The sequence below is a fragment of the Centropristis striata genome, chromosome 3 (genome assembly GCF_030273125.1).
Source record: "Centropristis striata isolate RG_2023a ecotype Rhode Island chromosome 3, C.striata_1.0, whole genome shotgun sequence".
NCBI classification, from domain to species: Eukaryota; Metazoa; Chordata; class Actinopteri; order Perciformes; family Serranidae; genus Centropristis; species Centropristis striata.
Window position 1 is genome coordinate 33397286 of NC_081519.1, and position 27834 is coordinate 33425119.

The 27834-nt window shown below is 39.7% G+C and overlaps 1 protein-coding gene across 1 annotated transcript; it reads right to left on the bottom strand.

The window, feature by feature from the left end:
- Nucleotides 1–1821: 1821 nt before the first annotated feature.
- On the bottom strand, nucleotides 1822–27559 carry LOC131968718 (DDB1- and CUL4-associated factor 1-like). Its single transcript, XM_059329718.1, is given in 32 exon segments — nucleotides 1822–3660; nucleotides 5097–5211; nucleotides 5336–5485; nucleotides 6457–6546; nucleotides 6978–7051; nucleotides 7330–7434; nucleotides 7577–7670; nucleotides 8519–8752; nucleotides 8901–8985; nucleotides 9078–9160; nucleotides 9400–9598; nucleotides 10268–10545; nucleotides 11440–11668; nucleotides 11670–12076; nucleotides 12950–13105; nucleotides 13213–13377; nucleotides 14647–14723; nucleotides 14817–14941; nucleotides 15714–15883; nucleotides 15992–16091; nucleotides 17342–17451; nucleotides 17558–17737; nucleotides 17921–18079; nucleotides 20300–20401; nucleotides 20558–21169; nucleotides 21729–21866; nucleotides 21967–22080; nucleotides 22686–22759; nucleotides 23670–23746; nucleotides 23850–24046; nucleotides 27012–27070; nucleotides 27378–27559. Coding segments are annotated over 31 exon segments (4803 nt in total). The 5' UTR covers nucleotides 27048–27070; nucleotides 27378–27559; the 3' UTR covers nucleotides 1822–3592.
- Nucleotides 27560–27834: the final 275 nt, after the last annotated feature.

The following is a 27834-nucleotide window of genomic DNA, read 5'->3' on the forward strand; positions in this document are numbered from 1 at the left end:
AATTATGTACAAGAAAAATAAATGCATAAATAAAATTAAATGGTATGCAAATAAATGAATCAATAATCGGTTGCTAAAAATCGAAATCAGAAATTGCTTTTGTTCCTTTTTAAAAATAAAAATATTTTGTGAAATATTTTTCAGTTTGAAATATGTTTCAGTTATTTCATCTAAAGTTTGTCTTCATGTCTCCCAACATCTGAAAGCAGAATGCTACATGTTATAGTTTGGATTAGAGCAAAAACATTAGTTAAAACTAAAAAAAAAAAACAATAACTAATAATAATCTGTAACTATGCAGAAATTTTTCAAGACAAAATTAAATAATTCTCTGGTTTCAAAATGCAGCTCAAGCTAAATTGAGCCTTTAATTATGTAGCTGAAGAGGTTTTGGACAGTTTGGTTAAATAAAATAGGAACATTTTAAGTAATCACTTTGGACTATGGAAAACTAGTCTATACATTTTTTAACATATAGCCTCAGGGCATACAGTAAGCGGTAACATATGGTAAGGATGTATGAATATATTGACCCTCTGAAGAAGACGTGAACATTATTAATAACTCATACTTTAGCTGCTGCATTAATTAACATTATGCATGAGACACTGTTAATTCTTCTACAGTCCAGATACATTAATTAATTCATGCTTTTTCATGCATTAAGTCATGCATGGATTCTTCATAATTCATATACCTTTACCAGAGAGCATCACATACTATATATGCAACTATTTTCTGATCATTAGGTCGTATAAACACAAATCAATTGATTATCCTAATTAAGGATTGTGGAGATTTCTCCACAGATTAACCAACAATAATATTAATGCTGACAATAATAAAGGAGAAAGAGTAGTTTTGTGTGTATTGTGAAAAATATTTAGATTATAAGAAAAAAAACGGTAACATCCTACAACCCTTTTGGTCTGCTAATACAAAAAAAGGAAGTATTTTTTTCTGCAGTGTTCTACTCATAGTCATGTAGAATGTGAGAACTGTCAAGAAATATTATTTTTCTTATTTTCTGAATCTTCAAATAGGTAAAAGTTCCTTGACTTGCCTTTAAAAAAAAGTGTCGTCTGTCTGACTCTTCCATAACAAAACCACCAAGTTAAACACAAAAACAGAAATAATATTGTGGTGCAGTGAAGGTGAGCTGGAAGGCAGTGATGCAATGACAGGATTGAAGAATATTACGCTTATTTATGCTTTGAGTTAAAGTGAAATCTTTCTCTTATCTTTCACTTCAGTCTGAAGTGTCACTTTGAGCATCCCAGGAGCAAAACATGAGAAAACCTTCAGTCAGTGCTGTTTGACTGTAAGGAGAGACCTTAACTTTTAGTCAAATAAATATTGTGTGTATGTATGTATGTATGAATAAATAATAACGTAAAAATAAGATGGTGACCAAAGGATAATACTCTTATTTTTAGTATTAAAAAACTAGTCACGTTACAACACCGACCTCTAGTGGCTGGTTAATGTAACAACACACCAAACAGCAAACTACAGATCAATGAGATGCTTTCAAATACCACAAATCTGACTTTCTTCATCCACTGTTTGTCATCATAAAGAGCTTAAAATGAACATGAATTGACTTTATTTAATAGAATCAAAGTTTCTTAAATTGTAATGTTTTATCTGCTGTGGTGACTGAAAAGCCTGCAGGAAACAGCCGACACTTAACATAAAGCCTCAACCAACAACAACATGCTCTTAAAGTCATAAAACTCACATGGAGAAGCTTCATATTCATGTTTATAACACTCTGGTTCTTATAGACTTAAACTACTCAGTCATGAGACGAGGCACGAGTTAAAGAAGGAAAAAGAGTCTTTTATTATTAAAGTAGAACTTATTGACTGAACTGAACCATTTACAACAATTTAAACAGATTTTATAAACAATGCAATCTATTATAAAACTGTAGATTCTATGCCTCTGAAAAGCTGCTGTGGCATGAAATACCCATTTTTTAAATTATCATTATTATTATTATTATTAATCTTTTATTTAGCCACCACTGCATAAAAACCTCCATTCACAGCCCAAACAACAAAAACCCGGACTTCCTTCAGGTTAAAGTTTTTATCCAGCAGCAGCAGCAGAGTTGTCGACTAGACAAATAAAAGAAAGAAATAATAAACAGAATCCAGGTTTGCGACGATGTTGCAGATTGTTTGACGCAGTTTCAAAGCAGCATGAAGTTTCCAACCAATCTCATAATAACTGTAAGTGACAGGTTACATCCTATTGTGGGCTCAGATATTAAATGACTGTTAAATACTGGCCGTGTTCAGCTCCACTGATGAGGTAATGAGGTAAAATTATTGTTCCAACACAAAATATGACTTTGAAAACTTGTAGCAGCTGATAATGAAATGTTTACCTGCTCATATGGGGATTAAATGGTGATAAATATACTAAGAAATTAAATAATTCTGTGTTTACTCCTTCATAAAGGAGTTAATATTTTCCAAATGATTCAACTGCAATGAAATAAATAATAATGTAACAAAAGTTTTCACATTCACACCTTAACAAGGTAATGTATAAAACATCTGTGACAAATGTTATACTACATTATGTAATATATATATATAAGTATTGAATTAACATGTTTTACTGTTTTCATAGCCATTATTTAGAGGAATAATTCTTTCAGCCAACATTACCAGCTGCTACAAAGCCAAAAAATATATTCTGTCCACACTCTGCTGACACGGTAACTCACTGAGAGCTCTGTCCTTCTTTAAAAGCATTTTTCTATTTTAACAAAAGCACACTGATAATTTAATGGATGTTCCACATGGGAATTTGCTGCCAGCTCACCCAACAGTGCAGGCTGACTGCATGAAGCAAGAACGAAATGAACCTATCGAGAAGAGCTAAAATAAATTACATTAAAAAAATAACTTAAATTATTCAAAATTATGCGACTCTGCCACATCTCAGTTATCTTCATTCAAAGGGCATTTTTGTTTGTTGAATTTTGTGGAAAAAGCAGCTCCTGCACCAGAGATTTCTGCATGTTAAACTGGATATTAAACACTCAATGCAATGCTGATGCCTCTTTATGAGCTACATAAACATATATATTGTTCTGCATTAGGTACTGTGGTGCTGCAGAGATGTCCAGGCCTGCAAAAAAATGTTGTCTGCACCTTCAGTCAAACTCACAAAAAGATTTGTGATTTTTATATGAAACCTGAATGATTCATTTTTGGGAAAACCGGGTAAAAAAAAAAAGAAAAAGTAAGTTTCTGTTCCTTGCTGGTTTGAGGTCTATTAATGCAGCTGTGAGCATTAGACAAAACAGTTTGATGACAAAACATGAAAAAACAACAACTTTTCATCAACAAATATGTTCAGAAGCAGAAAGTCAGAAGTGTTTCCATCTGAGCCCCGTCATCTTTGGAAGATATTTATTCATCGTCACTGTCGTCTCTCGTAGATATAGAATATCTAGAGAGACACGGATGCGCATATCAGTGAATTCATAGTCAACTTGCCTGTTTGAGTGAGAAATGACACTTTATAAAAAGGTGGAAACAGTCCGTGTTGAGGTTTGTTGGTGAGCAGAGGGTCAGGGGAGCCATCGTTCAGTGAGCGCCTGCAGGATCTCCGTCTCATCGTCAGATAGATCCGGGTAGACTGCAGTACGACACACGCACACACGTTTAGTCTACAAAGTTAAAAAGGCAAAGAAGACCATCACAACACAACAGGCAAAAACATAAAGAGGTTTCACTTATTGTCATATACAGTCATGGAAAAAATGATTAGACCACTTTTGTTTTCTTTATTTTCTCATTCATTTTAATGCCTGATACAACTAAAGGTACATATGTTTGGACAAATATCTACCTATAAAAGCAAGAAGCGTGTGTGTGTGTCGAGGCTATATCTCTCTGACCGTTAGTCAGACTGACCTCAGATTTCGTATGTGGCTTGCGCATGGCACGAAGGTGTGCATCCTCGATTTTGAAGATTTTTGAATTATTTTTTCAAAATATCATTATTTACGTAGGACGTGTTGCAGCATTGCACTGTTTCTGATCGGACGCCTTTTAGGGGAGCTCCGCCCCATTGTGTGATAGACCTACACCTGGTCAGTAACACAATTCACTCTGGATTTCCACCCTGACTCATCGCATCTGTAAGTCTATTTAGCCTACCTATCTTTCAGAGTTTTAAAGTGTGCTACAAGGTTCGATTTTCCAATAATATTCAAATATTTTCCAGTGAATATCAATGTCCAATGTGTATGTGCTGGATGGTGTGCGTACCTTATGAAAAGTAAGTTTTATGGAGTTGCGGACATTGTAGTGGTCTGCATGTAATGTACAAATTGTGTTATTTGTGATTAGCATGCTAAGCGGAGATTTAGCTTTATTCACTTCTTATGTTGCATTACTATGTAATTCAGGGATGACATTCATGTTGCTTAGCGTAATGCCCATAATCATTTGATTTGAGATACTTACATGCAATATTGTATATCAGCTAATTGGGTTCATGTTAATGTACTTTTAGTGCAGCATACTGCGTAATGTGCTATCTCACGATTAGCATGCTAACGAATACATACTTCCTACGGGCACTGCACTAGTAATGATAACAATAATAGCTCAGGGCGTCCCGGTGGCTCACACTGGTAGAGCGCTTGCCATGTAGGCTGAGGCCTTGCTGCGGCGGAGCCGGGTTCGAATCCGGCCTGAGCTCCCTTTGACGCATGTCTTCCCCTCTGTCACCCCCTTTCACTCTGTCACTGTCAATAAAGCATAAAAATGCCTAAAAAATAATCTTTAAAAAAAACAATAATAGTTCATAAAAGTTTAATTTAACAGCTGATATCTAGCCATTTTCCATTCCATTCAATCTGTAAGTTTATGAATGGACAAAGTGTCAGCAATGTGTTGACTGGTGCTCTTTATTTAGTTCATTATGGGAAATGATTTAAAATTAATCTACATGTGTGTGTTCTTTGTTGTTCTTGTAATTTATTGACTAAAGCCCATAAATCATACTGACTCAGCAGCCCACCCACAGTTGTGAAAGCGAGCAGAATATTAAACTCTGTTACTTACAACTTGCTTCATCAAGCGAGTCGGATCCGTCATCCGTCCCAAACGAGTGGTCCGAGTCTGCCGAGTCATCATCAGCACTGTTTTCATAACTGTTACTGGCAAGCAGATCTGCAATCTGAGAGGCCGGGGTTTGAAATGTTTTAGCATATGTAATATTATTATTATAATTCATTTATTACACATTGGTAAAAATCGCCTGCTCTGTGGAGAAAGTACACATGAAGAGAGAAACGGCTCACCTCCTGATCTGTGGGGGAGTTCTGACCGTCCTCGTTCTCCGCATCGCCGTTATTAGCGAGCTCCTCCATGAGCGGGTCCGTGTCCATGTCGTCATCATCGTCGTCGTCATCTGTGTCCGACGAGTCATCGTCGTCCTGATCGTCTTCATCCTGCAACATGACACAGGACACACAGGACTTCTTATTAACACAACTAAATTAAGACACGGTTCTGCATTGAGTGTAATTAAATGTTTAAAGTAGGGATGGGCGTTGGGAAGAAATCTGCCAACTCGAACATCTATAACTTTAACGATCAATTCATTGATTAATCTTTATTTTTTTTATACATACTTCAGTATGTATAAAAACAAATAAAATATATATATGCAGTACTGTGCAAAAGCCTCTTTTGATAACGGACACTTTTATTTTGAAAGGACTAAAAGACTGGATCCTGTCGATCGTAAACTAAATCTAAAACTAAATAAGAGATTCAACTGCAGAGATAATGTCTAGAAGTTCAATGTTTTATGTTTTAGCCCCGGAAGAGGCATGAGGTTAGTTTTCACAGTAATCTTGCATATTTAAGTGTGCTTTGTGTTTAAATAAGTTTTGGATAAAATTAAACCTAGTAATTCATGCTAGCAAGGTTTGATACAGTAAGCTAGTTTTGCTCATATTGATACTCCACATCAGCTCTGGGTTGAGGAGGCTGCTCACCTGGATGACAAAGAAACGCTGAAAGTGGGGCTATAACCTGCCAACTCTATTATCTAGAACATTAATGATAAATTAATCGATTAATCGCTATGTTTTTATACTACATACTACTCCAGCATGTACAAAAACATGCATACATTGGAAAAATAAAATATATATATATATATATATATATATATATATACAGTACTATGCAAAAGCCTGTTTTGATAACAGAGGCTTTTATTTTGAAAGGATGAAAAGTGACTTGATCTTGTCGGTGAGACTCAACTGAGATTAATCTGTAAAGATAACATCAAGGAGTCCATTGTTTTATGTTTGAGCCCCCGAAGAGGCATGAGGTTAGTTTTCACAGTAAGAGAGACAGACAATAACCTGCAAAATAGGCACAACACATCATAGACACTTCCTCCTCTCACCTGATCACTGTCGTCTCCCTCTTCTGCCAGTTTCTGTCTCCCGACCTCGTACAGCCGACACACCGTGTCCAGACTGACCGTGTCCTGGTTCTGCAGAATCAGGGGGAAAAATAATTACAAACTGAGGTTTTAAATGAGCTTTAAGTTAAAAAGGAAAAGCAAAGGAAGAAAAATACATTTGATAAATATGAAACAATTAGTCAACTATCTTTTTATCCACATAAAATTAACCAAAACATCAAGCAAACATTCCTTAATTACAGTTGTGGGGATTTATTATTTGATTTATATAATAATAGCTGTCAGAATTAACATGTTACAACTGATTTTAAAGATTTAAATCATTAAAAACAAACAGTTAAAAGTTCCAAAGACCGGCTGACGTGTTAGAGATGTTAAGCAGCGACGGTAGCTGCTGTAGCAGTTTGTATTTGTCTCCGTTTGTCAGAAATGGTCCGATGTTCAGTCTAATTCCAACATGAACACTGGTGAGTTTAAGGCAGAACATTTAAGAGCAGTACCTCAATGACAGCCAGGTAGCAGTCTTTGGTGTCGGTGCACAGGTCGAAGATGTTCCTCTTCACGTCCACTGTGGCTGAAGAATAAAAAGCAGAGCAGAGTTATAAACTGAAAACAAGGTGAAATAAAAAGTTGTGGTATTTAAAAACAAGAAACAAGTCAGAGACTTGATAATTCTACCACGACGAAACACCAAACACAAAGTTTGAAATCCAACACAAACTGTCTTACATTTATTTTTCCTCTTACATGTACTGAGATTGTGATGTGATTTCAGAGTGCTATAAAAATGATATTTATTCTGTAGTTGCACAATAAGATTCAAATGTGCAATAAACAGGAGGTGCAGCGTACCGATGGGCTTGTAGTCTGTAGCATCGAAGGTTCTGAAGGACGAACCAAAGGGACTCTTCATCTGCTGATCCATGGCGTCGTCCTCATCATCGGCCTGGAGCATTGCTGTGTGTGTGTGTGTGTGTGTGTGTGTGTGTGTGTGTGTGTGTGAGAGAGAGAGGGGGAGCAGACCATAAGATGTCATAAGTAAAAAGTGACACACACACACAGAGGATTAGTTTGGAACAATGCACACAAACAGCCGTACCTCCGTACATGATGGTGGCGTTGCTGTTGAAGACCAGCCTGCACTGGTCCAGAGCGGGGACGGTGCGTAGCAGGTGGAACGTCCTCAGGTCCCACTGACACCTGCTGTCAAGGCTCACAACTACAGCAAAACTACAGTAAAACTACTGTACAATTACAGAACAGTACATATACAAACTAACTGGCTAAAAAGAATAAGAATGAGTGGAAGCGGCACAGTCCTCCTGCAGCAGTCTCTCCCAGCTGCAGTCACAGAGCCGGAGGGGATGTTAACCCCTTAGCATCCAGTCTGCTGCTGCAAGAGGTGTTCACTTAGCGCTCTCTGTTTGTTTACAACAAGCACGAGACACTCTGTGCACAGTTAGCGATGCCGGTTAATTCACGATCACTATGTTTATGATCAGCGGAGACGCTATGCATAATTAGCCATGCTGCTTTGTTTATAATCAGCTGCTGACGTTGTGCACAGTTAGCAATGGCGGCCACAGTGCCGTCATCCGTGTTTAATCTGTCTCTATCAATAAAGCCCAAAAATGCCCAAAAAATATCTTAAATAAATAAATAAATAAATAAATAAATAAATACTGCTGCAGCACCAAAAACTTTTTCCTCAGACAGAAGCTACAAAACGTTTTTTGCAACAGGCAAGCAAAACTCAAAACTTGCACATCCATGGTAACCACACAAACACTGTTGATGAGCTCATGATGTACTCCTGCACAGGTGTGTATAGATTTCAACAATTAGGCCCAAACACAAAACAGACGATCCACTAACACATCAAGAATTGTTTTCATCTAGTCAAGAAAAGAGACAGAAAAAGGAAATAAAGGAAATGTTTCACTGTATCGGTCTTGAACCTTGAGTTCTTATCTCACTTTGGACCATTCATTTAAATTCAAAATCAGTTTAGAGCATAAACACGACGAGGATCAGAGGATACAATCTCGGTGTTGACGATGACCTCGAGCCCGTTGGGATGGAAAACTCCGCTGATGTTCATGTTGAACTTGTCAAACTTGTGGATGGCCCGCGGCGCCCGCACGTCCCACAGCACGCCGTCATTCAGCACCAGGTCGTCTGTGGGGTTGAAGGTGGCGCAGTTCCTCTTGTAGTTGTTGGCCAGGGCCGGGTCATTCAGGGTCAGAGTCTTCTGGCCCGTCTGGATGTCGTAGATCTGCGGCACACACAGAAATGATGCAGCAATATTTAAAAAAATTCTAATTATTAAAAGAGAGTGAAATAGAAATGTTGAGAGGGAGTTTGATTGGATGCTGTTTCTGACCTGAAAATGAGAGTCGTGTCAGAATATTTGTGTAACATACGTGTGCGACTTGGTCCTTGGTGCCGATGACTCTGTCCTGAGAGTGTTTACTGAACTCCACGTAGTGATCATCTACAAACGAGTTCCTGAGACGGAAAGCAAACACAACAGTCCGTAAACCAACAGAAACAAAGACTCTGAGCGGGAGGGTAAAGTTAACAGTGTATGAGAGTTTTACTTCATGCTGAAGACACCGTCCATACTCCAGAGGGCAGACAGGGGGACGCTCCAGGAGCCAGAGGTCAGCAACAGTTTCCCATCCTGAAGAACATAACAGGGTTCGTACACTTTAGCAGTGGTCAAATTCAAGCATTTTTCAAGGTCAATTTTCAAGCTTTTCCAGTATCTTACCCCTGTTGTAAATTGCATGTTTTAGATGAGTACTTACATACTAAAAGGGGGAGATTATGTCTGGATTTTGTCTGGTGTATTTGTTACCAGACAAAAAGGAAGAAAACTGTTTATTCTTTGATAGCAGGAGTTGTGAAATGTCAGCGTACCCTGGAGGGTTCGAGGTGTGTGATGGCTGATGTGTGGCAGGTGTAGTTGGCCTCCTCGTCTCCGGAGAAGACGTTGTAGAACTTGAGGTGTCCGGAGCAGGTCCCCAGCATCAGGAAACGCTCACGGGCTGAAAAGGCACAACAGGTGAAACCGCTCTCATCTCCGTCACCCTCGTGGAAGATGGACATCGGACGAAACCTAAATATAAAAGACACAAAGAGTTAGATAAGTGATAAACTCGTTCTATAACGCAGGTTCGGTGTGTGAAAACCGTAATAAATTATTCTGTAGTCATTTCATTTTACTTAATATATTTGATAAAATGTATTAAATATAAATGCGTCCTTGATTTCGAGGCAGTTGTTTAAGTAGCTTTAATATAAAATTTTTTAGATAGAATCTACTTATTTTGATCGCATTAAATATAATCTTTATGTGTATGTAATTCTAAATCAAGAGAATTTTTAATGAATCCAACACAATAGAATTAGTCCGTTTTTAATTGACAGGCACTTCCTGTTAAGTTGTTATTAACTCAACTTGTAACCTAGTTAGATTTAATAAATAATATGCGTGCAATCTGTTGCCTCGATTTTATTGAGTAGCTATTGTTTATCTTTTTTACAGTGTACATGTACATTACAATGTGTATGGCGCCTCTTTGACTGTGTTTTATTAGACTTTTATTGGGTCTTATTCTATTATCGTTGTGTACCTTGTCTTGTGTGTCCTGCTGCAAAACTAATCTCCCTTCAAGGGACTAATAAAGTGATTCTGAGTGTGTGAGTGTGTGTGTGTGTGTGTGTGTGTGTGTGTGTGTGTGTGTGTGTGTGTGTGTGTGTGTGTGTGTGTGTGTGTGTTCATCACCTGCTGAAGATCAGATGTCTGTCCAGACAGCCTCTGTCCACGCCGCCGTACCTGGGGTAGAGCACGCGGCTGCCCAGGCGCGCGGTGAAGTTGGTGGACGCCTGTCGCCGCTGCTTGGGCTCGGGGCAGCGGTGGGGGGTGAAGAGGGAGAAGGGGGGGCAGGTGGTGACGGGGTTGGGGCAGCGGGCGTGTTGCTCCCTCAGGTACTCGGTGATGATGCTGTCGAGGGTCGGTGGGGAAGGAAGATGGCGCTCCAGCTGCTTCTTCATGGCTGGAGTCTGATCAGGAGGAGAAACATGGTCATGAGTTGATCCTAATAGATCAGTGTTTAGCCTGATCCAGCACTTTATTTAGCATTTGCTTACTCTGCACCTTATGCATGGAACACGTTACAGAAAGACTGGAAACTAACTGACTTAGTTTCTTTGAGCACTTTTAAATTCCACAACAGGGAAGTGTTTTTGTTGTTTCTGATAACATTTTATCTTAACCTCCAGATGCTAGATCACTGAAATCATTCAATGGATTAAAATATATAGTTAAACGCCATCTAAATATAAAAGGTGTATTGTTAAAATGTGTCTTAAACTTGATGAAAAGTCAATTTATGATAACCTCCAACAGAAAAACACAACAAAACCATTGTCTTGATTATAATTAGATTTTTCTGGTTTGAAAACATTTAGACACATTTAAATGTAAGAACACAACTCAACAAAATATATAGCATAGGTCTAGTCGTTTTTAGATATTTTAACACAGAAAAGTTACACATTAAACCTTTAATTAAAGCATACTTTAAGTGTGCTTTCCAGGAAAATGTAAAGCTGAGATCAAACTCTTTATTGGCAGATATTAAATATCAGAGTACTTAGATCGTTATTGGGGGCAAAGACACAAAACAAATTCTTGTCAAAATGTAATAAAAAGGTGATTTTTTTAAAGTAAATACTATTATTTTTGGTTGATTACATCTGTTTTCATTTTTAAGAGTTCATAAAGTCCTATCATATAAATCAGAAAAAAGCAGGAAAAAGAAGAAGAAACTAGAACTAGAATGAAGCCATGATGGCCTTTTTGCTTGATAAGTGATTGCCATGATAATTACAAAAACTGTTAATATTCTGTCCAACCACAAAATGATTAACAACAATAAAAAGTGCCTCACTGACCTGTATGAAAGCACCGTGGTCCGACTTCTGCTTCAGTGCACGAAGTTTTTTCCCTGAGTTGCAATGAGCGGCCGGGCGTTCCCGGGAGAATAAAATCCGGCCAACCAGATGTGAGCCCTGAGGATGAGGATGAGGAGGGGGGAGGGGGGAGGAAGAGGAGGAGCATGAAGGGTGAGGGCCGATGTGGGAGCGGGAGGACGAGGGAGTAGAGGGGGGGGGCCGCAGCGGCCGAGGCCACGGGAGAAGATCCGACATGAGCGCAAACACGAGCTGGGATCGGGCCGCCTGAGCGGCAAGTCCTGGGGATCAGCGAGGAGGAGGAGGGGGGAGGGGTGACGCAGGAGGAGGAGTGAGGACAGAGGGACGTGATGGATAAGTTCGCCTCTTTGACCAGCGTGTGTGCCGTGTCGTGGAGGCCTTTGGCCACGAGGTGGTTCCTGATCAGCACCAGGAGCTCCTTCTCAGAGAAGGTGATGCGTGACTGTGCGACCACGTTGGCCCTCTGCAGACGAGCCAGCGACACGTCGGTCCCCATGAGCAGCGGCTTCCCCGACACGCGCTCCGTCAGCTCGGCGGCGTATCTGCAGAAACGCACGTGCTCGCTGCGCTTGTCCTGCAGCACCGGCTCCTTCATCAGCTGGGAGGGTCAAGAGAAAAACTACATGAGCACTGGGGGTAAAATAACAGCTTCTGCTTTTTGAAAAGTATCCAGATTTGATCTCATAAAACAAAATAAAAAAAACCTGTCTGGTCTATCACAGAAGTATTTTTTTGCATTTATCTGTATCACTGTATGTTTTCCGATATGGGCCGATGTGCGACCTGCTTTAAGAGAACATATCATGCAGCAAACAACACATTGCATGTATATGTGATGTTAAATATTGCTAATAAAGTTATTTGTTGAATGAGGCAGCCTTCTGGGTACTTTTGGATCGCCATATTGGTGCAAAATCAGTGAAAATCCATATAGAAAAGCTCTTATTTCATTCCAGCTCAAAAACCCTCAATATCAGCTGCCATATTTGGAATCTGTGAATTTTTCCCCTCTAAAAATCTGTTTCAGTCTCAAAAATCCCATATCCGTCAATCTGTAATGAGAATAAAGTAGAGCAGACTAACACAACTCTCTTCTTTTAGTATCTTCTCTATGAACTCCAAATTGTTTATTTTTAACTTTGCAATCAAATATTCACTGGGGCAGTTCACCACATGGAGTTCAGTCTGACTGCAGCTTTAGTCTTGATCTTAGTTTAGAGTGTAAGCATGCTAATATATTCAGGGTTGGTACACTTTAGCAGTGGTCAAATTCAAGCATTTTCAAGGATTTCAAGCACCCGTACGAACCCTGTATATAACAAAATATCCACCAAAGACTTTAGAGATATTTGATTCTTGATGAAAGTGGTGAACCGGCTGACAGCCAGGACACTGGTCTGATAACAAGATGTTCTACATTGAGCTTCCAGTTTGTTATTTTGTCACAATCTGCGTCAGATCTTGTTCTCACCTGCTGAATGTGGCTGCTGGTGAAAAGTGGCAGTTTGCTGATGATTTGTCTGATCGCTGAGCTGCGAGAGAGTCCGACCAGAGCCTTACAGGCCAGAGCTCGGATCAGGTCTGCGTCTGTGATGGGCATCTTCACCGACAGCAGAGACAGAAGCACCTGAGGGAGACATAGATAGACAGACAGACAGACAGACAGACGGGGGAGTGAGGGACGTGCCATGACTGCAGAACTTTTTACTGTTAACGAGTTCTTTTCATTCGTACCTTTATTCCATTGTTGTTCTGCACTACTCGCCACATGTGAGCCAGCACTCTGTTGTGGGGGGCGGGGGGCGGCTGGGGGTGGAGGGAGGCTCTCAGGGGCGTCACAGCGAAGGCTCCCACAGTGTTCAGGCTCTGGTCAGGAGCACACACACAGTTTGTGATCACCTGGAGGAGACAGAAGAGAAGTTGGGAGTTAGAAAGGAGCTCAGGATGACAGAAACACAAAAAAAACTGATGCTCAAACTGATTATTGTCGTGAGCTGCTGTACTATATTTCAGTCTGGACTAGTGATGTCACAATGACAGATTTTCTTGGTACGGTTATTGTCAGAGAAATAATCACAATTCTTTTTTCCTTTTTTTTTCTATTTATTAAATTATTAATATTTTCTTTTTTATATTATTTAAATTGGATTGCAATGTACCTTTTACTTTTATCGGACTGCTGTAATTGTTCTGTCTTCAAAAGCAATAAAAAAGTTGTTCACAAAAAAAAAAGAAATAATCACAATATTACGATTATCACGATTATTTGACACGCGGTTGTTGTGTAACTTTATTTTCGTTCCGGTCGTGTTGCGATTATGTACCAACATGGTTCCAGCATAATCTTCTCTGGGAATTGGTGTTATTTCGGAAATGTTACGATTAACTAATCGTAACGTTTAAAACCATGATTAATCGTGAAAACGGGTAATCGTGACATCCCTAGTCTGGACCACAGAAGAGTGGACCAGGGTTCATACACTTTTTGAGTGGTCAAATTCAAGCACTTTCAAGGTCCATTTTCAAGCTTTTCCAGTACCTTACAACGGTTGTAAATGGCATGTTTTAGATGAGTACTTCAATACTAAAAGGGGTAATTTCCCTTAACCATACCACCAGCAATTGTATTACACTTTTAACAACTAAAAGTAGTTTGATAATCTCATAAAACATACTGGTATGGGAATCTAGGGGCTCGGAGCAAAAGTAAGCTCACAAAAATCATCAACCGGCAGCTGGTGGAACTAAACACGACCCAAACTAGGAGGAAAGCGCCACGAATAGGCTACTTCAGGAGCCCTCACATCCACTAGGAATTTGAAAAACTCCCTTCAGTAAGAAGATGCAGGGTAGAGCAACAAGAAACATGTCAGAAACAAGAAGACGCAGACGAGATCCAGGCGGAGTGGTCTTCATTTCAGATAGGCTATAGGCTATTCACTTTATATAGTTTTTTCCATTGAAAATGTGATTATCTATAGTCAGATTGCTAGAGAAATACAGTAAGAATTTCAAGCATTTACAAGCACTTAATCCAAAATCCAAGCACTTTTCAAACCTTGAAATTCAACATTAAAATTTAAGCATTTTCAAGGATTTCAAGCACCCGTAGGAACCCTGGTGGACAGACAAACCATCATCAGTCACTGATTAAAGCCGCGAGCTCACCTGCAGTGCGGACTTCTGGATCTCAGCGTCGTTGACGAACACCTCGCCCTCAGCAACGCCCAGGATGATGCTCATACCTGCAGCAGAGAGAGGAGACACGTCGATGCACATCCAGGACGAAACACAAAACAAAAGACTGAAGCTGTGAGAGAACCGACAGCTCTACTGACCCACAGTGGAGAAGACGGCACTGGTTTCATCCGTAACCTCCACAGTGTCGGCCAGCACCAGCTGGACCTTTGGAACCACCACCAGGATGGCCAGGATGTCCAGGGCGTAACGCACAATGTCACTCCTAAACAGAGACAAAGATCACTGTGTCTGACCTCCATATCTCCCGCTGTGTTTGCTTATTAATGTCAGCAAAACTTCATCCAACATGATGTTTTACTGACTGTTAAGACCTGGATGCAGCGCCTAAGCATGTTTTCACAGTAAACAGAAATAAATAAGAATTTCTGCTCTCTCCTTTTATTAATTGAGGTCTTTGAAAGTGTGTAATTGCATTATAATTAGGGATGGATGTTTGGAAGAAACCTTCCAACTCGATTATCTACAACGTTAACAATCAATTAATTGATTAATCGCTGCATGCATACACGGGCAAAATAAAAGACATATATACAGTACTATGCAAAAGCCTGTTTTGATAACGGACGCTTTTATTTTGAAAGGACGAAAAGAGACTTGATCCTGTCAATCATTAAACTAACTCAACTGAGATTAAACTGTAAAGATAACATCAAGGACATCAATGTTTTATGTTTTAGCCCCCTGAGGAGGCTTGAGGTTAGTTTTCACAGTAATCTTGCATATTTAAATGTGTTTTGTGTTTAAATAAGTTTTGAATAAAATTAAACCTAGGAAAATTCTGACATTATTGCTTTTCTTCGCTCATAGCCCGCAGACGTTTTGTGGTTCTCTGTCTAATGTACAGTTTAAAAAACAAAAATGTTTCCACAGCTGTGGAATAACTAATGTATTGTACTGATGCTTATGAATGCTAATTTTCAATAAAAAAAAAAAAAAATTAAAACAGGCCTGCATACTGGTGTGTGAAGCTTTACCTGCCATAGTAAGTCCTCCAGTGGCACGCTGCAGATATTAGCTGCAGCATTAAAGGGACACAGGACATCTTGTAGAAAACGTCTACTGGCTCCCAGTGGAGCTGAGGAGGTCCACACTCGATCAGAAACTCCATTATCTCAATGATCTGCTCTCTGGTGTACGTGTACGCCTGGAAACATGGTACAGGGTGGATATGTAACCACATGAACACACGGTATTCTTTATTAGAGTTTTCAATTCCTTTCGAACATTTGAGGATGATAAAACCAGCAGGTACCTTATAAAACGGCTGCTGGGGGACGATGGTGCCTCCGTCCGACGTGTGCAGAGACTGTTTGACCTGTTCGCATTTTACTGCCAGGTGAGCCTCAAAATATCTGGAGAAAGTCATCAATAATCAATTCATCATTGTTTTATACGCTTGCAATACACTGGCCACTAAAAGAGCCCATGATATGGCTTTATAGTAGTACTCTTTGATCATATTTTCAGTTTCCTGTAAAAAAGTTAATCAAAATCTGCATATTTTACAGATGAATTGACGGGGATGATACAGAGGTAGAAGATCCAGGATTAAGTCACTTTTGAGATGTTTGCACTGAGATCTTCAGCCGGCAGAGCTGCTGGTGAAGACGCAGGCTCATGCACGGGTTTGGAGCTGATGCTACATTATTATTATATATTATTATATACATCATTAATGCTTCATTGGATGTAAAATTAGTGCAGAATGTGTCATCATCTCTATAATGTTATTAAGACTTTTGTCACTGGTGGGCCAGATACTGGGATACTGGCAACTGTTGACGATCATCGCAAGGCATGTGTGATAAAAAACTACTTACACATCTATTTTGTTTTTATGGGAACTTCAGAAATGTTTATAGCTACAAGCACAAGGGGTGAGGCAGTTATGACTGATGCATGTTGCTGCATGTTGCATCAAAGAAGACTTTTTGATAAAATCAGCAAAAACTCAATGAAACACGAACTGACCCACTGAAATCAAGTTGGAAAAAAAAAAAACATCTTACCCTTCAAGCTTTGTTGGAAGTCAGACATCTATCAAGTAAGAAGCGTCTGTGCGTGCGTGTGTGTGTCTGTGTGTGTGTGTGTGTGTGTGTGTGTGTGTGCGGCATTGCACTGTTTTTGATCGGACGCCTTTTAGGGGAGCTCCACTCCACCAACTAAGAACGGCCATGCACCACCATCCACAGAATCGAGAAAGAGCTATCAATCTGTCAATCCTTTCCGTGTCCGGACCGGGCGAGGTTTCCCGTGTTGAGTCAAATTAAGCTGCAGGCTCCAATTCACTCTGGATTTCCACCCTGACTCATCTCATCTGTAAGTCTATTTAGCCTACCTATCTTTCAGAGTTTGAAAGTGCGCTATAAGGTTCAATTTTCCAATAATATTCAAATAGTTTCCAGCGAATATCAATGTTCAATGTGTATGTGCTGGATAGTGTGCGTACCTTATGAAAAGTAAGTGTTTTATGGAGTTGCAGAGGTTGTAGTGGTCTGTATGTAATGTACGAATACATACTTCCTACAGGCACTGCACTAGTAAATAAAAAAATTTTCTACATTAAACTATAAAAAAACTGGAATAACGTGCTCTGCAGTACCTGCGCAGAGCCATGCAGGTGTGTCTGGCAGTCTGCCTATCGGAGAAGACCTGGTCATCGCTCATTATGGACACCTCGCTGCCTGCCGTCAGGATCTCCAATGTGCTGACCTACAGAGAGAGGAGGGAGGGGGAATATTACACCACACATTTAAAATGTCACTTTCTCTCCATTCGAAGCATTAAAGCAAAGTAAGAGGAGAGTCTGAGCACCGACCACGTTGACCAGCCTGCGCAGGCCGTCCTGCCGGTCGAAGAGCTGCAGCACCGCTCTGAAGGAGAAGGAGATGGAGAAGAACATGGTGGCGTGGCAGACGCCCGAGGCGTGGGACGACTCCAACAGCCACAGAGCGTAGGACACCATGTCCGACAGCACGCCGTCTGGGAGCGTGCACACCTGCAAACACACAGTCAGACAACGATGAACACAAAGTTATAAAGACTACTTTACAACTAAAAAGTTAAACCCTTTCTCTCAAATTATCAGCTCCAGCAGCTAAAAAAACACTTAAATTCTTCTACATCCTGTTTGTTTGCAGGTTTATTACTGAAACCAGTTGTGTCTGTGTGTTAAACTCACCCTCTCCATGGCGTCCTGGTTGTAAGCCAGGTAGTACAGGCAGAGGGAAACTCCAGTCGCCGCCATAGAAGGCCTCGGGATCTCCAGGAGTTTCTGCACTCCTCCGTTACTGATGAACTCTGTGGCAAACTTCTTGTGGATGAGCAGCGAGGCGAGAAACTGAAGAGACAGAAGAGGAGAGAGACTCAAATCATTAGTGAAAACAGAACACACATTACTCCTTACAGACATCTGTTTGGTTTGAAAAGTCCACATGAATGAGAAATCTGACTTTAAAACATACATCACTTATCAGACAATTGACAAAAACAGGCAGTTTTAAGTGGATACAGTGGATGGAAGCCATATAAAGTGAAAGGAAGCACAAGTTTCTGTTCAAGAAAAAACTAAACTATACAAAACAAGAGGTGAGCTTGGCTCAAGTAATATCTGTTGAATTGACAGTGCTGACTCAAATAATAGTTTTTTAACGTCCGAAAGCTCAAAATGACACACTGACCAAAAAATCAATCAAATGTTGTTTGCTGTGGCAGAGTCATCTGGTCCCTCCTCGATTCAGACAGATTTTCTGCTTCCTCACTACATCATTTTATCTTTTTAAACAAAAAGAGTCATAACATTTGACCTCAAAAATCTGATCAGTTCATTCTTAATAAATCAGTTCATTCTTAATTCTTAAGTTCTCTCCAGGCCTTCCTGACTTCTCTTGTTGATGAGAAAGGTACGGTATGTATGGACGCACATCACGACTCAGGCTGCAGCTGTTACCAGCACAGAGGCAAACAAACATTTCAGACCATTGTAAATAAAAAGTATGAGTTTTTTAATTGAGGGAATGAGGGATGAGCAGTTGGAAGAAACCTGCCAACTATTATCTTGATGATCAATTAATCGATTAATCGCTGCATGCATACATGAGCAAAATAAAAGATATATATATACAGTACTATGCAAAAGCCTGTTTTGATAACGGATAATTTTATTTTGAAAGGACGAAAAGAGACTTCCTGTCGATCGTAAGACTAAATAAACTGCGATTATACTGTAAAGAAATATGTCAAGGAGTTCAATGTTTTATGTTTTAGCCCCCGAAGAGGCATGACGTTAGTTATGCAGTAATCTTGCATATTTAAGTGTGTTTTGTGTTTAAATAAGTTTTGGATCAAATTAAACCTAGTAATTCATGCTAGCAAGGTTTGATACAGTAAGCTAGTTTTGCTCAAATTAATCCTCTTGTATTTCTGTGTGTTTTATAATTGTTATTGCAACTTTCAGTTTGCAAACTGTAGCTTTGTCCAACTTAATTCTCATTTAATTGCCTTATTCATGTGCAGCTGCAGAACTGAATGCTCGGCCGTGTTTCAGTTCAGTGAGTACTGATACGCAGTCAGAGATAAAATTTAAATGAAAAAATACACAGATCGATTAAAAATTCCACGTGATCGACCAAATTCTTAACGACCATTAATCGATCATCGCTTAATTATATATCCTGCTTACACACTTTTTATTGAACCCAGTTTCTTTGCCATTTCACATTCAAAACTCGGCAAAGAAACTGACTCAATGAGTTTTGAGGTGCAAAAGATGAGATCTGAGGAAACATATTTAATCTTGAAGGGGCTCAGCAGCGCTCCACCCACAGAGGTGTAGCTTATCCTTCACACACAGACCCTTTCTTCTGAGGGGAGGGGCAGCAGGCAGCAGGCTGCAGGCTGCGGGACCAGCTACTGGAGATATATATATACAGCTGCTCGGCTGGTTCAAGGCTCAGTCAGCAATTATTCAATGATAAAATATTAAATTTATAAAGACAATCAAAGAGTTTGATTTGTAAAGGAATCGTTGAGATGGTTGTGTGTTTGTCAGCTTGTTTTTAAAACAAACCTTTAACACAAATCAGGAATTTTACAACATTTAAAAATGTTTCAGTGCGGAATTTCAATTGTGTAGCAGTATCTTATTATGACATTTTTTCATAAAGAAAGAGAGAGTTTATTTCTATTAAATGTCTTTAATTAAATCCAATTAACATATATCATGTTCATGAGTCTAGCCCAATGTCAGCTGGGATCGGCTCCAGACCCCCGCAACCCAAGTCTGGATGAATGGTTAAAGATAAAGAATGAATGAATGTTCATGGGCTTTCTTGAATACTGAAGCAACTACCTGGATTTATAAGCAAGCTGACTTTCCAATTATCCAACTATTTACTGACCCTGCTACTTCCTTTATAAACTCGGTGTAGAGGTTTGTACCCAGAGTGCATAACGCCATCAGATCTGAGCGCAGTGATGGGTGACATTTGGACATTTGGTGCATGAAAAAATGATAAACTATATTACTTGTTTTGGTGGCTGATTAAGACAAAAGTCTTACCAGGAGGGCATCGAAGGTGAGCTGGACATTTTTGGTCTGCCTGAGATCGATGTAGTTCATCAGCAGCGGCCGCGTGTCCATCTGCATGAAGACTGAGAGCAGCTGAGGAGGAGAGGAAGATTATTGACCTTACAGTTCACTGAAGAAGAAAAAGTGTGAGTTAAATAAGAGAATAAAAGATACTCAATGAGCCCGGTGCAGTCCGAGGAGGGAACACGTTACGTTACATTTAAAAGGACTCTTATTTTTTTGTCTCACCTCCTGGTAGTCTAGAAGAGGCGTCAGGTACTGCAGGATGAGCCTCTGCTCCATGGCCGGGCTCAGTGGTGACAGGCGGTAGTCAGAGCCGATCACCATGGAGCTCATCTCAGACCAGGAGGTGCTGGACGGCTGCTCGCTGGAGTCATTTCTCTCCTCCGCCTCCTCCTCCGTCCTGCAGGAGGAGTTTCGTTTCTGCTTTGCCTTCCTCCCGTTCTCCGTTACCGCCTGTCTCTTCCCTCCTCCACCGCCTCCTCTTCCTCCCTGCCTGTCCTCCTTCTCCCTGGACGCAGGCTCCTGGCTCGATTGGTACACAAAGTCTGGAAGCAGTTGCGTGGAGCTGGAGCCGTTCTTCTGGGCCGACCAGAGCCGTGGCAACGGTCTGGAACTGGGCTTTGACGGCGTCCTGCTGCTCTCGCCGTCTCTCTCTTTCCTCTCTTCTTCTTCCTTATCTTCCTCCTCCGGCTTGTCCTGCTGGTCTGATGTTGAGGTGCTTTGGGAGGCTCCAACCTGAGAGTCCTGAGGTAGATTCTGGTCCGTCTTAGTGGGACTGAAGTGACTCTTGGCCTCTTCAGTTTGCAGCTCGTACAATCGCTGAATCATGAGCGGTACCTGGATGTTCCAAGGAAACAAGAGATGTTAACAAAATCATGAAAAGTTTTATTTTCTTCCAAGTTCTCCATCTATATAAGGCAATCCAGACTCTTTCTTGTTCCGCACTGGTGGAACACACTACCAGTTCCGACCAGAGCAGGGGCGTCCCTCTTTACCTTTAAAAAACTCAGTACTACCTTTAAAAGACCCAGCTTTTCAGAGAGCATCTTCTCTCCTAGCACCACACGATAATTCTACTCCTTAAAGAATTGTCACTAGCACTTATTGATGCACTAATGGCTCTTACTGCACTACACCTTGTTTGCTTTGGATAAAAGCGTCTGCTAAATAACTAAATCTAAATGTAAATGTATATGTGACACAGGTGATTCACAGAGCAGATAAAATGTTGCAAAGGACAAAAACCATGCTATTCAATTTCAGCTGGACTATTAACATCTTTTATCATAACTGTGAGACCTACAGCAGCAATTAATATGCAACTTTTACCAAATAGTGTTTAGAAAAGGTGGGATGGTGCGTGGAATGACAGGCTGTCTGTTGATGTGTGACCCACCAGCTGAGTGTTCTCCTCTTTGTGGCTGGCCGCTGTCTCCTGGTTGCTCATGGCTCTGGCCAACAGGCCCGTGGCGAAGACGCACAGCGGTCGCTCTGCTTCCATAGCCCAGGAGAACAACCTCCCAACCAGACCTTCCTGTCACACACACACACACACACACAGCACAGAGAGGACTCATGCACAGGTGATCAGAGGCACAGTGAAGCAGCATTGCTGTTATTGATCTTTTTTTTACCCTCTCTTGGAAGACGACGGCAGTCTCCAGGCCCGGCATGATGTTCTGCAGCAGGCGGCAGGCGGCCGTGTTGAGGCTCAGCTCTCTGCTCGTCATTATGTACGTGTCCAACAGCTGCACAACAAATCACAGCAATAATTCAACATCATCCATTCACCAACAGAAATACAGCTAAAAGACATTGTTAAACTTGGATAAAGCTTGTTTATATTAAAGGTTTTTATTTAAAAAAACCTGTGTCCATATTATTTCTACTCAATAATGGACACAGCTGATTATATTTGTTTAATGAAGTGGAAAAAACATTGTGCATGACCTGAAAATACTTTGTTTGATTTAATGCATTGGATGGGTGTTCGAGGAAGCAACTACAGCTCTAACAATTAAATATAAAGCTTAATTTATTTATCAATTAGTCATTCACAGAAAACTAAGTCTCATAAAATTATTTTTCAAGCGAAAATTCTCTAGTTCCAGTTTCTCCAATGTGTTACATTTTTCCCTATTTTTTTTACATTTTACAGACTAAATGATTTATCATAGAGAAAAAATGATTACTTGCATTTATAAATATGTGTGTCTTCCTCCAAAAGTTAAGAGGATTAAGAAACTTCAGTGTGTGTGAGTACATGCTCCGTCTGTCAGAATGTGAATGATGTTCTTCCATCATACTTTGATGAACATGCACACATTTTAATAAACAATGCAGCAGTCCTCACCGCATTAGTGAAGTCATCATTCATAAAGACCATCTTGAGGAGTTGGCCCAGCATGCAGTCCGGGTCTGCTCGTCCTGAAAAGTACAACAGGGGTCAGAAACTCAACGAGTGAGCGCCAAGAATAACAAGATTCAGTTCAGCTTAGAGAAACCTGACTGGCTCATTTAAAGTGAAAATACCTGAAGGAGCTATGATAATGAAGTCTGAAGTTTTTTATTTTGCACAATAATAAGACAAAAAAGAAAAGGATAAAGAAATAACAACAAAGGGAAGGTGAAAGGTAGTGGCAAGAAACCCAAAAGGGCTTATATAGGGCCTCTACCTATATCAGGGGTGGGCAACTGGAGGCCCGGGGGCCGCTTACGGCCCGCACCCTCACTTGAAGTGGCCCTCAGTACAACTACATGCATTTCAGCATGAAATCTTAAAAGTGCAAAGAGTAAAAATGCACAAAATTACTTATTGCAATTAATGTTGGTCTAATGATAAAAAAAGAAATCACAGTAAGTGGTTATTTTTTATTTGCTTCAAACCTTTTGTATTCCTATTTATACTGTCATACATGCATTTGAGCATGAAATATGTTAATTTACTGCACTGTAAATATATTTTATAATTGCAGTTTCATCATATCTGGTTAAGTGCACGGTCCTATATGTGGCCCTGTGGTAGTGTCCATGAAAAATTGTGGCCCCTCCAGCATTTAAGTTGCCCATCCCTGACCTATATAAATAATAATAATAAGTCACAAGTTAAATTATAAACAATAAGTATGCAATATTTTATGATAAACAATATAATAAGTATGAAATAGAAAAAATAACGAATAATAATTACCATAAATATAAAGCAAAATTATAATAATTAAAAGTAAAGTAAGTAAAGTATTTTAATTAAAAGTAAAATAAAACAAAAATAATACATAATAATGACATCTGGAACACAAATATTGAACTATGTGGATTGTTATAAAGAGATGTGAACCTGGATGTCGGTCATCAAACGGATCAGGGTCTGCTTTGTGGTACTCTCCCGTCTCCCGTTCAATCAGCTCAGATATTCTGCAGGAAACACAAACACCTTCTTAAAAAACAAACATCCAGAGACACACAGATAATAAAACAAATGATAGAACAGCTTTTCAAAAACTAAATCTCTGCTGACTTGGTGAGGATGGACACCAGCTGCTCTGTGGTGCCTTGCTGTGCTTCCTCCCATTCGTCGAGCAGCGTGGAGAGATCCGCCTTCGCGTCCACCGACGTCGCAACCGCCATGGCGGCCGACACGGCGGCAGACAAGGCGGACGACAGGAGGGCAGACATGCCAGCCGGCAGCTCTTCATCCGGGGAAGACATCGCTGACTGGTAGACAGGAGGAGAGACGAGTAGAAGAGCCGCAGCAGGTTAACGTTTGTGATACATGTTTAAGTTTCAGGTGCACGTTACTTCAATCAATAATTAGGGATGCTCGATATTAGATTTTTTTGCCGATATCTGATATGATGTTTTTACAACTCATTTAGCCGATTACTGAAATCAGGGCAAATTTGGCCAATTTCCCAATTGACATAATAAGTAAACATAACCTGTGTTCACTGGGAACGTGTGAAAAGTGCAACTGTACAGCAATTAAACCCAAATTGAATAAAACTACATGTACCTTACAGACTGCTGCTTAAATTCAAATTTAACTTAAAACAGGAGCCCAATATGTGACGACTCAATCTGCACTGTGCAAACAAAATCACAAAAAGTACAAAAAATATAAGCAGCTTGAATCCCTAATCAGAATAAATAGGTGGGCTCGGACTATGAGCTACAAACAAGGTGCAACAGAGAGGTGATGTGCAGCCCATTATTCAATCACTTTATTATATCGGCAGATATCGGCGTGTTGGTCAAGCCAACATTGGCCGATACCGATAACGTGCCGATAATATCATGCATCCCTATTAATTATGTTGGATACTTACTTCTAAAAATAACTACTTTTCCTTCCTATTGCCTTCTTATCTGATCTTATTCTATTTTTGTTGTTTACATCTCTTGTCCCATTATCATTAGGTTCCTGTCAGGCACATTTCATTGTTCAGGTGAGGCTGTGATCTACAAATGAACTCAAATTTGAACCTTCAATAACACAATATAGATGAAAAAAGTCCTTTCTTCATGAGTACTTTTCATAATTTAAGTGTGAGAAGCAGACAGGACCATTTCAGAATGATGATGCCAATACGTTTCTAATTTTATACTGGATACATTGAAGTCTACATTGTGGTGTTACTACTGAAATCAACCATCTAAAAAACATTAAATTTTGCTCCTCAGAGACACTGTGAAGACATGATTGATTCTGCTGAGACCAATGGTCATGTGACAAATATTCAATGACAATCTGTTTACACAGAGCTGAGAGTAGAGGACAGGAGAGGCTGTTTACACAGAGCAGAGTGGAGAGGACAGGAGAGGCTGTTTACACAGAGCTGAGAGGAGAGGACGGGAGAGACTGTTTACACAGAGCTGAGAGGAGAGGACGGGAGAGACTGTTTACACAGAGCAGAGAGGAGAGGACAAGAGAGGCTGTTTACACAGAGCTGAGAGGAGAGGACGGGAGAGACTGTTTACACAGAGCAGAGAGGAGAGGACAAGAGAGAATGTTTACACAGAGCTGAGAGGAGAGGACAGGAAAGACTGGAAACATGACAATACTTCAAGATGCACAATGTGTGGAGAAAACTGTTTTGTGTCTTTTTATGTAGTTTTTTGGTCTTTAAGTAATTTTGATTATTTATATTCCATTTTTTGGCCATTTTGCGTCTTTACTTGCGCATTTGTTTCTTTTTGGCAATGATGTGGGGGGTTATTCTATTCCTTTTTTTCTAAATAATTCATCAGAGAAATTCAACTTGTTTTTTTATGATTTATCTCATTATAACTGTGTTATTCTGCACAAAGACATATTTGAGTTGTTCCAGCCATGATTGTGGTGATTCCATAGAACTGCAGTGCTTATAGAGTAGGGCTGGGCGATATCGATATAAAAGATATATCGATATATTTTTTAATGTGATATGGAATTAGACCATATTGCATATATCAATATAGTTCAAATTTTCTTTCTTGATGTATAAATGCTGCCCTTACTAAGGTTTGTCAAATTTAGCTCTTTTGTAATGTTCGTTATTCTTTTCTCATATAAATACATTAATTTCGGAAAAATATTGGCCTATTTTATTTCATTGGCCATTTTTATTTAAGATATGATTTTATTTCAATGTGCACTTTATGGAGCGTAGATTTTAATAAAAAGGTACTCCTGTTGTTAGACAGTATTTATGTTCACTTAAGTAAACGGTTTCAATAAAACTACTTCATATTTGGCTTTGACTCTGACTGAGCATTTGCTCTGTGATAAAAATATTGGGATATATATCGTATATGGTCCATATCGCCCAACCCTCATATAGAGTTAGATAGATTTATATACTGCAGTGAAATACAAGGCCACAGAGTGTAAATATGTAAAAAGAGCAACAAAAAAACACCCTGAAACAGCTTTTTGGGGTTCAGAGGGTTATAGAAGAGAACATGTTCCACCTCTACACTCATTAATCGTCACCCTGTTAAAATAATCCTCCTAACTAATTTTTTCCAACTTTTGCAGGAAACACAAAAAAACTTCACCAAAAGTGTAACATATGACATTTATTAATCATTTCACTCAAAAAGGATGTAACAAAGGATGGCTATTGGCATAGTAATAGCAATGTGTGTAAATTATGTAACTTAAGAGAAATAAATGACTTAGGCAATTTTTTGAACATGCCTTCGTGACTTAAGCAGGATATGGTAACACTTTATTTTGAAGGTGTCTACATAACAGTCACACAAGCCTGTCATAAACATGACATGACAAGTATCATGAGCATTAATGTTGTTCATGACCCTTGTCATGTTTATGCCACGCTCATGTCACTCTTATGTAGACACCTTCAAAATAAAGTGTTACCAATATTAGTGTCAACACTAATAAAACACTGATAAACTAAACTGATAACTAAACAATCTCCCTCTAGCTCTTCTTTGCTGGGTTCTTATCTGATGTCTATGAATGTGGCAAATTGTCAAAGAAGTGATGATGTTAAAGGGGTAAAATCACATGATCTGATCGACTGAGGATGTAGATTTTACCATAGCTGGCCGGCGTCATGAGGAGATGATTTAGGCAAAAAAAAAAATTTGACAAAAAAATATTTAGGCGATTATTTTAACAGTGTGACGTAATGACCTCATCCCTGTTTGATAAGTTTGGTTTCCTGATACTTACCAGAAGTAGTCCGAGTGTGGTTGGACGTTGAGACATCACACAGCAGGTTCACTCAGATACTACAAGAGATTATGACAGAGGGAAGTGTCTTTCCACAGCAACAACAACAGGTGTCCTCCGGTAGGACAGCTGTCTCATCAACACTTAGCTGACACTTAGCAAACTGAGCTAACGGCTCATTTCCCGCCGCTTCCTCCGAGTCCTCTGCCTTTTCTCTGACTATTAAACTTCACATATCTCTCCTCCTTTCTGCTTAACGTGAAGCAGCAGAGTGAGAACAGCAGCGTGTTGACAGTTTCTGCCTCATGTCAGAGACGAACAGCTCCAGCTAGCAACTTCACACACTTTAAACTGTGTCACACTCACCTGAGGAAACGCTTCGTCTTCTTCGTGCTGCTTCTCACTCCCACTCGTCGTTTAAGGATATTTTTTTTGCCGAGAAGTTGCAAACGAAACGACGCTGACATTCAAATGTTCAAGCAAAAAAAAAAAAAGTATCACGTTTATTTTCAAAACTTCTCCCGGCGGCTGTTCGCTACGTCACTGAACGGCAGTCGACGTAAAATGACGAAACACGGCGAACTTCCTCATGGGAGTTGTAGTTCAGAATTTGTGACGCTCTGATTTTTTATTTATTTTTAGATTAGAAACTAAACTGTTGTAAGTAAATCTAAAACAACACACAATTAGTTTTATTCTTTGTGTCAATAACTTTTAAAACAAAAAGGAACAGGAAGTGTCTTTTTATTTTAAGCTTGATTTCAATTTGTAGTTCTTTACAAACATAAATAGCATGGTCAAAGCACTTACTTACTTTTCCAGA